The following is a 12,470-nucleotide window of genomic DNA, read 5'->3' as shown; positions in this document are numbered from 1 at the left end:
GCTCGGCTACGTCTCGACTCGGTCCCCGGGCCCGGCCCGGCTTGGCTCAGCAGACGCTCGGGCGGCCGCGCAGCCTGCGCGCCTTTTGAATGAATCGCCGACCGGGCCGGGGAGGTGTGCGGCCCCGCCCCCGCCGTCACGGTCCCGACTCCGCCCCCGACGTCAGAGCAGGGCTGGCACCCCAGCCCCCCAACTCGGTGCGCCACTAAGGGGCCTGCGTTTCCCCTCGGGCCGCGCTGCTCTGCGTCGCCATCTCCCGCGCCCCCGGGGAACTGCAGGTCGCTGTGCTGGGGACCGAGCAGCGGGGCCCGGAAAGCCTCTCAGACTAGCCTCTCCGGGCTTCAAACTATAAAGAAGGGGTTGCCCCGATGTAGGCTAAGGAGACTGGAGGCTTGTATTCTTCTCTGGGTCCTGTCTCCACTGCCAGTGTAACCGCGGGCCACCGAGGCCCCTTCCTGAGCCTCCTCCTCCTGGAATTTGGTGGCCAGGGACCTCACTTCTTTGTCCATGAGGTCCAGCTCTCCCCTAAAAAGCCCCACTTAGCTGGTGAGAAAAGGCTCCTGAGAAAGTGAGCCTATAAAGGAAGGCCACCTGATGGACAAATCTCCTTCTCCCAGGAGGGGTTTTCTGCTTGCCACCTCCCACATTACACACAACTCTCTCTCCCAGGGTAGTCCCTTCCTCCAGGACAGGTGACACATCGCTCTCTCTCCTTACCACCAGCTGTTCCACCCTGCTGATTCCCAGTGCCAGCCATCACAGTAGCTGCAGGGCAGTGACTGGGGACATGGTACGACAAACTCCAGGGCACTATTAGCACTGTATTCCTGGACTGCCTCCGCCTGCTGGAGCTGTGTGCCCTGATGTGCCCAGACAGCAGCACTCAGCAGTCAGTACCACTCAGGAGTCCAGGTGGCCCTCCCAAGACAGCAGGGAGGGCCTAGTGCAGAGAGCTGAGTCCTGGCTGGGGACAGGAAGATCCTAGCCCATGGCGGATGCAAAGACGATAAATAAGTCTGTTAGGGCTAGAGGCATTGGGGTGAGGCTTTAAACAAACCGAGTCATAGAATCTGAGCAGAGCTAGGGGAAGGAAAGGTCAGGTCCCTAGGGTCCAGGATATTCCAGCAGGAGAACTGGACACCATCTGGGGATAGAAGCAGGGGAAAGTTTCCGTCTCCCTAGGCCATGCCCAGGCAGTGTGGAAGGACAGGAAGCGTTCCAGCTACCAGTCAAGATCGTGGCCCCAGGCCCTCAGCGCCATGGAGACCCCCAGGGCTGGGAGCAGGTATTATTGTAGGGGCTCATCTCCCATCTCCCCAGAGAGGGTCCCTGCTGGGGACCAGAGCAGCTCAGGTGCCCAGGAACTCAGACGTCTGTTCCCCAGTTCCAAGTTCTGGAGTTGAGATAGTGCACTTCAGGTGTCACTCTAGAAACAAATAGGGCTATGCCCTTTAGTCAAGGAGCTCCTAGAGAGACTCCCACTACCAGCTCTGTGTGGCTTTAGTCAGAACCCCTGCTTCCACCTCAGTTTCCCTATCAAACTGGGGTGTCAGACTTATTGCCTGAAGGTCATTGTGGCTCTTTGTGGGAAGAGGCTACTTTCCCACCCACCCCAGCCCTGGGTGGGAGGCTCTGGGAGCTCCATGGAGCCTCAACCAGAAGAACCCTTTCTGCCCCAGGCAGCCCTGGGGTTACAAGGGGCCTAATTACTGTTTACTGCTGACTGGACCGCCAGCTCCTCCTCCAGCTCAGTCTACTCCCAAACCACGGCCAGGGGGGCCTCCCTGAGTCTGGGAGCATCTCCACAGTGAGGAGACAGGGGAGGGTTGGGTGGCCACAGCAGAGATTGAGACTGGCTTTTTATGGAGCTTGGAGAACCACAGGCTCGAGAACAAAGGACTCTTAGAATCGCAGTTTTAAAAATCTTGGCATCTTAGATGAATCGTGGAATCTTCGCACTAGAATCTCTGAGCTTAAGGACCCGAGTCGTCTGGTTGTACCTCACATGGTGCAGGCAAGGAAATGAGCCCCGAGGAGGCCCACACCTCATCATAGGGAGCACAACGCACGGCCTTAGAAAGCTGGGATGAGCTGTGATGATGACCTCGAGGCAGGGGCTCAGGCTTCTTGTCCCAAGGAAGCCTTGTCTGGGGAGGGCGTCCTTGGTCACAGAGCCACAGAAATGCTGGTTGTCTGCAAGGTATCTGAACTGCCGCCCGCTTCTGGGCTTGTGGGCCAGAGCCGTGGCGACCCCTGCTGGCTGTACTGGAATTCCCACACAGAAGGGCAAACTGGAAGAGGCAACTCTCAGACTTCATGGCAGTGCTCCGTCCTGGGCGAATCCCAGCAGGCCAGATCCGACCTGTGGAAGGTGCACCACTGCCCTGTGTCTGCCTTAGCTCCTGGGGAAGGGGGGCTCAGTCTAAGGAGAAGCTGGGGTTAGGGGGCCAGCATGGGGTCAGCCTGGGCCAAGCAAGTGCTAAACTGGGGCTAAGCCTGATCACAAAGTTTACCCACACTCAGGTGCAGACCCCGGCCTGGGTCTGGGGTTGAGGTCTGAAGTCTTTGACCCTGTCCTCACCGGCCCCTCATGGGAGGTCTAATACTCTGAGTTATTTCCTTCCCAGGGTTGGGGCCTCCTGGTCACCTGACTGATGCTCAAGAAGGCAGGTTTGGGGTCCTCTTAGTCCCATGGTGGGATCAGGTGGGGAACCTGAGGACTGCCCAGGTCCACCTTGCAGTCTAACTGCCCTCTAGATCCAGAGCATGAGCAGGTCAAGAGCTTGGGGGTGCAAAGGCTTGTCTAGAAAGGCACTGGAGATTAGGGAGCCTGGAAGAGAAAGATCTGGGGGGAATGGAGGGACACATGCTTTGATGTCACACAGATAAAGGTCAAGTCCTCGTTCTGCCATTGCCAGGCTGTGTGGTCAAAGCCAGCTCCTTCCAGATCACTGGACAGGGGAACCCCAACCTGCTCCCTGCCTGCCTTCCCTCAGTGCAGCTCGCTCCTTCCTGCAGCCCACCATTGGGGCACTGCCCCACCCATGCCTGATGCCTGCCCGCCATCTTTCTCCCCAGCCCTGTGGTCTATCCCTGACCCAGCTTGGGATGCCCATTCACTTTCCTCTGCCAGGAAGGCTCCTCAGAGGCCATAATTGAGCCCAAAATAGCACTTTCCCGGCCGCTTCCTGCAACCTGGCTCGTGGCTTAAGGTCTGTGAGGACAGAGAGACGTGGTGTTTGGCACTCCTACAAGGCATGCGAAGGGCTCTCAGAGGTCGTCTGGGTCCAGAGAGGGGAAGACACTTGTCCAGAGTCACACAGTGAAGAGAGGCCAGGGGCTGGAGCTTGAGTTCAGACCCGTGGGTCCTCCAGCCCCTCCCCAGAAGGTCTAAGAGCCTTAGCCAGACTTGCTGTTCCTTCTGCTAAGCCCTTGTGCTGGGGCTGGTTCGAGGTATGTGATGGGACTCCCGGAGGCCAGCTAACGTAAGCTTCTGTGTCTCCTGACATTTCTGATCATTTCCTGACATTTCTTCTTTTTTTTTTTTTTTTGGAGCGATTTTCACTATAGGGCGCATGCGCTCGCCAGACAGACAGAGAGAGACATAGAGACAGAAAGCGAGAAATCACTCCCAATGGGGATGGTCACGCCGCAATCCCTTCTCCTACATTCTCCACTCGGGATGTTGGGCACGCATGCACACGTGCCCGGCATTGAGTTTTAAGCCATCGGGTCCTGGACGTGAAATGCGGCCGACTACGTGGGAGTCCAGCAACATAGCCATTACACTAACTGCTGGTTCCCTTTCCTGACATTTCTAACCACAGGAAAACTTCCTGCCTGAGTTCTCCCCCCCACTCCCAACAGCCTCAATGCTGCCTTACTGCGCGACCTCAGCTAAGTCCCTGTCCCTCTCTGGGCCTCATCTTCCCCTTAAGGTAGATGGTCTTGCTAAACCCTGCCCTCTGTCCCAAGCCCAAGGGATCACCAGGGAAACCCCTTTGAAGGTTTTTAGATGGTCTTCAATGACTCTCCACTCTTCGGTCAGGGCTCCCTTCCCAGGGCTTGTCTAAGGATGAGCCTCGTGAGTACTGGACATGGCTCTGGCTGCCCCGGCCATCTCTCCTGTTCCCCCTCCCCTGCATGGTCACCTTCCCTCCTCCAGGAGGCCTGAGGACCTGGGCACGCAGATTGGATGGGAATCCAGTTTCTGCTGCTCAGTAGGTGAATGACCGCGAGGATGACATTTACCCCTCTGAACCCGTTTCCTCCTCGGGAAGAGAAGGCACCAGCCTCCCAGGACCACAGCTGGGGTGGAGATGATCCATGTTCCTGGTTTGCAGTGCACGGGCAAGAAATGGAAGCCAGGCTAGGATTTTGTGGCATATAGACCGAGGGTTGGACTGCAACCAAATCTCCAGGTTAATCCAAAGCATATTTATTAAGCACTGACTGTGCGTCAGGCCTGCAGCAGGCCCGCGGGTAGAACAAAGAACAGACCAGCCTGCCCTCAGGGTGCGTTCACTTTATGAAGGCATAAAGCCGCACCATCAGAATTTATCTGCTTTTCTGTACAAATGCGATACTGCAGTGGAAAGATCCCTAAAAATCCCTGATACCTGTGTCCTACCCACAGAATTCTGACTTAATTGGTTTGGGATTGCCCTGGGACCCCAGGTAACTAGAACCTACAGCCAATGCTGAGGCCCATGCTCTCTCTAGAGGAGTTGATTCTCACAGTGCGGCCCCTGGGCTTGTTTCTGCCAGCCCACAGCTGTCCCAGGTTGCACACCTGACCCAGGCAGCTGCACGCAGGGTGTAGCATTCCGTAACAGTGGGCTGGCAAGGGTGAGGATGCAGCCTTGGGGATTTGGTGCTGAAATGTCTGCCCAGAGGTTGGCTGGCAGAGGGAGCAGCCAGAGACATGAGGAGGCAGGAGGCCAGAGGTCCTGAGATGGAGGCCAATGTCAGGGCCCCCGTGCCCTCTGATACATACCTGCTACCATGTCTCCACTGATAAGCACCCCTTTCGTTGCAGGGCAGAATGAATTACTGCCTTGCAATCCAAACACCTGTGCACACAGAGCCACAGGCCTGTGGGGGACGGGATTATCAGCCCCTTTTACAGATGAGCAAACGGAGGCTCAGAGTGGAGACAGAGTGTCCAGAGTCATATAAGCTAGTTAGCAGCAAAGCCGCAATGTCAGACGAGGTCTGAAAAGGCTGCGCTCCTTCAAATGCTTTGTTTCATCATAAATCCCGCACGAATGTGGCCTCTTACCCATGCATACCTCGTTTCCTGTAAGGCCTGCAGCACTCCCCGCAGGGAAATGATGCGAGGGGGGAGCAGTCGTGCATGTTCTATGGTGTGGAGGACCCAGCAGCCCCGGGATGTGTGCCCATTTGGAAAACATGAGCGCACACTCCCTTTCAGAAGGCCTTCTTGAGTCAACCTACCACTCATTCGTGCTCGGCGGAGCCATGGCATGGTCTGCCCTTTTCTAGCGGTCATCTCCACTCTGCAGGGGGACCGTGGTGGTGTGAAGCCACTGTCCCCGCACGGACAGCCCCACGATGCTGGCCCTTGGCATGCTCATGTCTGATTTCGTGAAGTCAGGCAGACTGGGGTTCCTGCCCTGCTCCAAAGCCTGGGCTCCCCCTGGACGTCACCAGGGTCCCCAGCAGGAGGCTTTGCTGGAAGCCGTTTCCTGGAGGAGCCTAGGCCGGCTGACTGGTGCCTCCTTTACTTGTGGCGCGTGTCGGTTTGGGATCAAGCCCCATCCCAGACCTACTGATCCAGCTCTCGACTGATCCGTAAACTGGACGCACATAATTTTCGCACCACACAGTGTATGTCTGACGCCTTTCACTGCACGCCATCTGTAAGGAGCGCTCACATGTAGCCCTGGTTCTAGAGCCCGGGGCCGGGACTAGCACGACCTCTCTTTTCTTGAGGAGGAAACTGTAGCCAACACACGCGGCAACCAGCACAGAACACGCAGCTAGGAAGTGCAGCCTCTCCATCCCAGCGCATTCCTGGGCCCCCCCTGCCCTGTGAGTGGGTGGGCGGAGGGGTGTGGCTGGGAGGCAGAGCTCTGAGGCTGTGGTCAGGAGGCTGCTAGGGCCACTAACAGGGAATGGTCATTTGGTGTTTGTATTTATTGACTCTTTACACTTCATTTTCAAGGAGAGTTAATACATGACGGTTTGGTAGCAAGAGAAACATAATCTAAGACCGCAATGACCCACCCACCCCAAACAAAAACAAACCCAAACAGAACAAAACAAAGCCCACCTGAAACCAGACCTTTGGGGTTGTAGCTGAAGAAGCGAGGGGGCTGAGGGTCAGGGTGGCTCCCTGCAGTCGGGGAGGGGGACGCTGCCCCCTAGGTGGGAGCCCTCCCAGCCGATAAGCCAGGTCCTGCCCCTCAGCTTTGGAGGGCCTTCCTGTAGGAGCTGCCCCCGCAGGAGGGGGTATGAAGAGAGGGACTCAGTGGTCAGAATGAGGGGGCTCCTTGGCCCAAGCCCCAAGGTGACCATATGTGCCAGTGCATGAGACACAGGGAGGTGGGGGCTGGGGGTGACGCGGGGATGGCGAGGACCCTTCCCTCCTCCCTAGTAAGGCCACAAGGGCACCCTGCCCGAGGCCCTACCAAGCATTCCCAAAGGACATCACTGAAGGAAGGCACTGCCAACAACGGGGAAATGCAAGTCCCGGGAGGCCCCCAGGGGAGAGCCACTGTCCCCTGACAGTGGAGGGCACTCATTCTGCAGTGGAGGGCAGGCGGTCCAGTAGGGACAGGGCCTTGAAAAGCGTATGTTACGGGGCAGTCCTAGCGCCCGGGACATGCAGTGTGTGTGTGCACGGACGTAGGGTAGGGTGTGGGACACACCTCCAGAAAGGCTTGCTTAGGGTCCCAGAGGGGCCCACAGGGCTGGGCTAGTATTTTTTTTTTTTTCTTTTCATATCCTGTCATTTCCTCAAGCCATACCCTGGCCCCAGGTCATTGCATAAATAAGTGCTCGGGAAGGTACACGTCTAAAAAGAACATAAATACTGTACATGGGAAAGGATTCCGTCCTCCGCCTTCCTGCTGCCCCCAGAAAACCCTCCAAATATTGCACATGGCCTCCCCAGCCCTGTGGGGCCCAGGCCCGGCCGTGTCTTTGGTAGAAGCTCTAGGGACAGAGGTCCTGGGCAGCCCATATGCCCTGCCCGCCATGACAGGGGCACCGTGCTGCCCAGATCAGGAGGCTGAGGCCTGGCTCCCGGGCAGGAATCCTCCCAGGGGGATGGGCGAGCCACGCAGGCACGGGTGCCCCGACAGACACTGTCACCATCAGCGTGTGGCTAGGAAAAGGTGAGTAGGCTGTGGGCAGCAGGGTGGGAGAGTCTGGCCACAGTGACAGGGTCACACTCTCCATAGGAGGAGGTGGTTCGTGCTGTCATCCCGGCCCACGGTCTCGCTGCTGCCACCGCTACCCCCACTGCTAAGTCGGAAGTCCTCGTAGCCGTCACCTCCACTGATAACCAGCATTTTAGGCTTGGCCGAGGCCAGGCTGCGGTGCCGAGGGGAGTCCCGGTGTTCCAGAGATGGCAGCTTCTCGGGACCTAGGGCAGGGTGAGCACCTGTCAGTCTGACCAACTGGTAGCTGCGTCGTCCAGCCAGGGCCCGAGTTCCCACACCCGAGAGGACAGCAAGTAGGACATGCCACTTCCTGCGGGGCCCACTTTCTGTGTGCCAGGCACTTCTTATCTGTCAAGAAATGCCCACGTCTTGGCAGCCAGATTTCTCTCCACTCACGCTTTCTAGGGAGGGCCAGAAGTGCCCCTGCCATCCCACTCTCTCCCTCAGTGCCCTTCTCCTGAAGATAGCTCTCCCAGCAGCTCCCAACAACCCTTCCCATCAGGTGCTCAGCTCTTCTCTGCACCCGGACAGTTCCTGGGCGGGCTTCCGACCCTCAGATGCCTGCGGCTACCTCCTGGTGGGAACGTGGTTTCTTGTCCTGACAAAGCGAGGCTCTTCCGGTTGGGCTCTTGATATACATCACCTCCCGCTGTTTCACTCTAGTTCTCACCGCTACTTCCTGTCCTATATGCCGGTCTATGCTCTGTCGCCGGTGCTATTTCCGTTTCCTGCTTCGTATAGCATTTCCTGATTCTGCTTCCTGTCGTGTACAGTGTGTACAACAGGAAGTGCCGCCCATACACACGCTCTGTGCTGTATGCTCCCTCTTGCTTTGCCTGTCTCTCCTAATGCTTTTTCTTTCTTTTTTTTTTTTTTAAAGGTTTTGCCATAGGGCACATGTGCTCACTGGAGAGAGACAGAGATGGAAAGTGAGAAATCACCCCCCGGGGGGATGCAATCCCTTCTCCTGGGACCACGGGCATATGTGCACATGTGCCAGAGTGATTCTCAAGCTGCCAGGGCAAGGGCTTGAAGTGTGGTCGGCCATGTGGGAGTCCAGCACCCTAACCACTATTTGCCTGCTTTGTTGTTTTTTTAATTGTCAGAGAGCACATGTGCCTGCCAGAAAGGAGACAGAGGGAGAAGAAAGCATCCCCCCATGGGACATGTTCATGTCACAGTATCCTCTCCACTTCTCCACCTGGTAGGACTCGGGACACACAAGCACAGGTATCCAGTGTGTTTTTCAAGGCACGAGGGCCGGATTTGAACCACGGTCAGCTCTGTGGGTCTGGCTCCCCTAAGCACTATGTCACAGGGCCAGCCCTCCCCGATACTTCTTTGGACAGAATTTTACACACATTACACACACACTGCCCTGGTAGATCTCATCTGGGGGTCACCGTAGCCTACATCTGTAATGTTTGCCACTTCCAGCTCTTTATGCAGGCTCTTCCAAAATTTCATGGAAAAACTATGCCTGGATTTCATTTTTTGTTTGTTTGTACCAAAATAAATTCATGCTTTAATTCCAATTTTTCTGTGAGCTTCCCGAAGGCCCCTCACATTCCTTTTCCCTCCTTCTTGAAATCTCTTCTGGCTGCACAGTGGGGAATCCTAATTCAAAAGCCCAGGACCCCAGGGCTGGGGAGGGATGTGCCGACTCACCTGTGTCTGGGGGAGGTGGTGGGGTTGGGCACAGCAGGTTGAAGCCATCTGGTAGCTGGACAGCAGCCAAAAAGCGGACGTGACCGGTGTGTCCCTGGCCGAGGCCAGCAGGGCTGAGGGGCGCCCGCGGGCAGCTGACGGTGCTAGGCGAGGTGGGCATGGTGAGCACGACGCCGGCACTGGTGCCTACCCACAGCAGCTCCTCGCACACCAGCAGCGCCGTGATCCGTAGGCAGGCGGCCTTGTGTTGCCGGATGATGGCGTCGGAGCCTGGGTGGGAAACAGACCGGCCCCGGAGCTCACGCCTGGCCCTGACTCAACCTCCTCGGTGACAGGAGCAGAAAGGCTCCAGTGGCAGGTGTGGCGGTAGCCTGAGGTCAGTACCTGCTAGCATCCTATGCACGGGAGGGGTGACGTCCACCTCGGCCAGCTGCTCAAAGGTGTCTGGATGGTAGAGACACACGTGGGCACTGCCTTTCAGGGTCACCCACACGCCCAGGCTGGAGTCCACCATGCAAGCCACACTTCGGCTTGAATCCTGCCCCACGTAAAACGTGTGCTGTGGGGGAGGGGAGGACAGAGAGCAGACAGGTGACTGGCAGGCCCTCTCCACCTGGCGCTTTGCCAGTGTCCATGCCCCCCCCCCCAACTCCCACCAACCCTCTCCAGCATGCCTACCCAGACTGACAGCAAAGGCAGGCTTGGTCCTTGGTTTGGGTAATTAACCTTCTCAAGCTTGGTTATGCTCCCCCCACTGAATCCTCACGCATTAAAATGAAGGAGCCTTTGTTTCTGAGTGTGTGAAAGGTTTCGAGACTAGTCTCTGGCCTCTCCCTGGACAGATGGGGAGGATGAAGCCTAAAAAGGAAGTCACTAGCCCAAGGTCATGAAGCAAGTCAGCCACAGGGATGTGGCCTGCCCAGCCAAGGAGGGAATAAGAGAGGGAAACCGAAGGAACCCTGTCGCCCCTGGATACCAGCAGGCTGGAAACCTGGGCACATATGTAAACAGAGCAGGACTAAGCCAACGTATGGCGACATCAGGAAGGGCCCTTATCCTGTCCCTCAACGGCTCCAAAGCCTGAGCTGAGCAACAGGGTGGGCTGGAGAACAGATAAGGATCCTAGCGATTGAGCACTGGCCGTATTCCTCATCAGCTAGAGAGGAAATGAAGATCAGAGAAGGGTGTGGGACTGGCCCAGACTCCTCAGCTGATGCTTTACATGCCCCTACCCAACCCTGGTCTCATCTCCTGCTCACGTGGGCCCAGCTCCTCCTAAGTAACCAGCTCCCCCTCCCCCTCCCCCCATGCTACCTCCAGCTGCAGCGTGTCGGGGCTCAGGACCAGGACTCGGTTCTGACAGCCACACCAAAGCCGCCCGCCCACGGACACCATCTTGGTGATGGGGCTCCCCTGAGCACCCAGGGTCACCGATTTGAAGTTCTGGGGGTCCCAGAAGCGGCCTAAAGTGGGAGTGAGATGAAGAAAACAGGAAATTCAGTCCAGTGCTAACTTTTAGCCTCACTCTCCCCGACATGAGACGTGAACATCCCCATTTATAAACAAAGACGCTGAGGCCAGAGAGGGTCTGGGAGTTGCCCAAAGTCCCATCTCCAGACTCGAGGCCTGGAGGCCCCCACTCTGTCCAAGACAGAGCGCTAACGCCAGCAAGGAGAGCCCGGCAGGGCGGGCAGGAGGGCACTGACCTGCTTCCCTTTGGTAGACCATGAGTTCTCCATTGGCCAGAGACACAAACACCTGATTATTCAGATACCTGGGCGAGGAAAAGAGAGCGGAGTTAGAGATTCCGGGAGGCCAAATCAGGTCACCTGGGGCGAGGGCAATTGTGCAGAGAGTGGTCATGATTTTTGAGAGACCTCCTCCTCCCACCCCAGCATTCCAGGTGGGGGAGCCTGAGACCAGGAAGAGGAAACGAGTCACTCAAGCTCACACAGTGTGTAAGAGGCACAGCTAGCCCTCTGGCCTCCAGCTTCCATAGGAAGGAGGGGCCAGCAGGGCAGGGGTCCCCGGTAAACAGCAGGAGGTGTGGCCGAGAAGGGTCTGGACAAGGGCCGCCCGGGGCCTTACAGGATGCAGGTCACAGAGGCTGCGTGCTGGAGCTTCAGGCTGTTCCTGCGATCGCGGATGCTGTCAGAGGACTGGTACACGTGGACACTGTGGATCAGGGTGTGCACCTGTGACAACGCCGGGCCACACCAGTCCCGGGAGTCACCCCTCCACCTCTGCATCCGCCACCTTCTCTTCCATGCCAGACCCTGTCCCCCTGTGGCTCTCAGACCCCTCGCACCCAGGGCATCAGTAGCCCTGAGGTCTGACCCAAAGCCTCCTGCCCCTGCTTCAGGATACCACAGGTTTCCGGGACAAGGAGCTTGGGGCCCTGGCACCGTGTCCCTGGCGCTCCCCATCCCTACCAGCCATCCTCAGTGCCCAGCCACACGGAGCTCTGGTAGGCCTCGGGGTCGACGCTCAGCAGGTCCTCCAGGCTGCCGCGGGTGAAGGAGCCTCGGCTGGAGCGACGAAGGGCCCGCCCGTCCATTGGGCTGGAGCCACAGGGACCTCCAGGCCCGAAGGAGCCAGACAGCGCCAGGAAGCCAGGTTCTTGCTCCTCCTCGGAGCTGGTGGTCTCTGCCGTGGCCTCCTTGGAGCTCGGGGTCTCCTCATCTGAAGGAAACAAAGATCTGTCTCCATTCCCCTGCACCAGGCCAGAGCCCCGATCTCTCCGGGTGTGGGTCTCCTCTCAATGCAGCCCCCAGGCAGGCCCCTCCTGAGGGTCTCTAACCCTAGTCTGGCCCCATCTGATCCTTTCCTCACACCTTGAGGGACCAATCACTCCATTCAGTGCCCCATCTTCCTTAACCGGGTACTCCAACATCTTCAGGATCCTGCCTGATCGTCTCTGCCCTCAGAGTCATGGCCCCTGTCCACCTTGCTGCCCCCCACAGCTGTGTGCTCACATCCTGAGATTTGATTCCTCACCTCTGCCACGCTGGGCCCTCCTCCTCCTCACCCCCTCTGGGCTGTCCATCCTGCCTGCCCGCCCCAAGCTGGGCACTCACTGCCGAAGCTGGAGGAGATAGTGGACCGGCTGGCCTGGCTCTGCAGAGTCCCGGAGGGGCTGGGGGAAGACTCGTCGTCAGAGTCACTGTCAAAGGGCACCAGCTCTGGGCGGGGGTCGCCCTCGACAGGGCCTGGCGCCATCTCCAGGCCAGAGCCTGCAATGGAGATGTGCAGGCAGGGCTGGGGCCCCGACTCCGCCAGTGTCGCTGCTTCTTCGTCTGCAGCGGCCTCGACGTCCAGCTCTGACCCAGAGGGATCTGGTGCGGTCTCAGGGGCCCTCCTCAGCGACGAAGGCCTCTCCCTGCGACAAGACGC

The 12,470-nt window shown here is 58.0% G+C and overlaps 1 protein-coding gene across 1 annotated transcript in view; it reads right to left on the bottom strand.

The window, feature by feature from the left end:
• Positions 1-7,273: 7,273 nt before the first annotated feature.
• ARHGEF17 (Rho guanine nucleotide exchange factor 17) overlaps positions 7,274-12,470 on the bottom strand; it is a gene marked incomplete at its 5' end in the record, with an annotated part of 64,185 nt that continues 58,988 nt past the window's right edge. The window contains 8 exons of the mRNA XM_006141140.1: positions 7,274-7,612; positions 9,078-9,347; positions 9,462-9,636; positions 10,392-10,540; positions 10,784-10,851; positions 11,166-11,252; positions 11,510-11,759; positions 12,155-12,456. Of these exons, the coding sequence (XP_006141202.1) occupies positions 7,413-7,612; positions 9,078-9,347; positions 9,462-9,636; positions 10,392-10,540; positions 10,784-10,851; positions 11,166-11,252; positions 11,510-11,759; positions 12,155-12,456 (1,501 nt within the window). The remainder of the gene's footprint in view (positions 7,613-9,077; positions 9,348-9,461; positions 9,637-10,391; positions 10,541-10,783; positions 10,852-11,165; positions 11,253-11,509; positions 11,760-12,154; positions 12,457-12,470) is intronic.

Source organism: Tupaia chinensis, unplaced genomic scaffold (assembly GCF_000334495.1).
Source record: "Tupaia chinensis unplaced genomic scaffold, TupChi_1.0 Scaffold000047_1, whole genome shotgun sequence".
NCBI classification, from domain to species: domain Eukaryota; kingdom Metazoa; phylum Chordata; class Mammalia; order Scandentia; family Tupaiidae; genus Tupaia; species Tupaia belangeri.
This window is presented reverse-complemented; position numbering and strand designations above follow the sequence as displayed.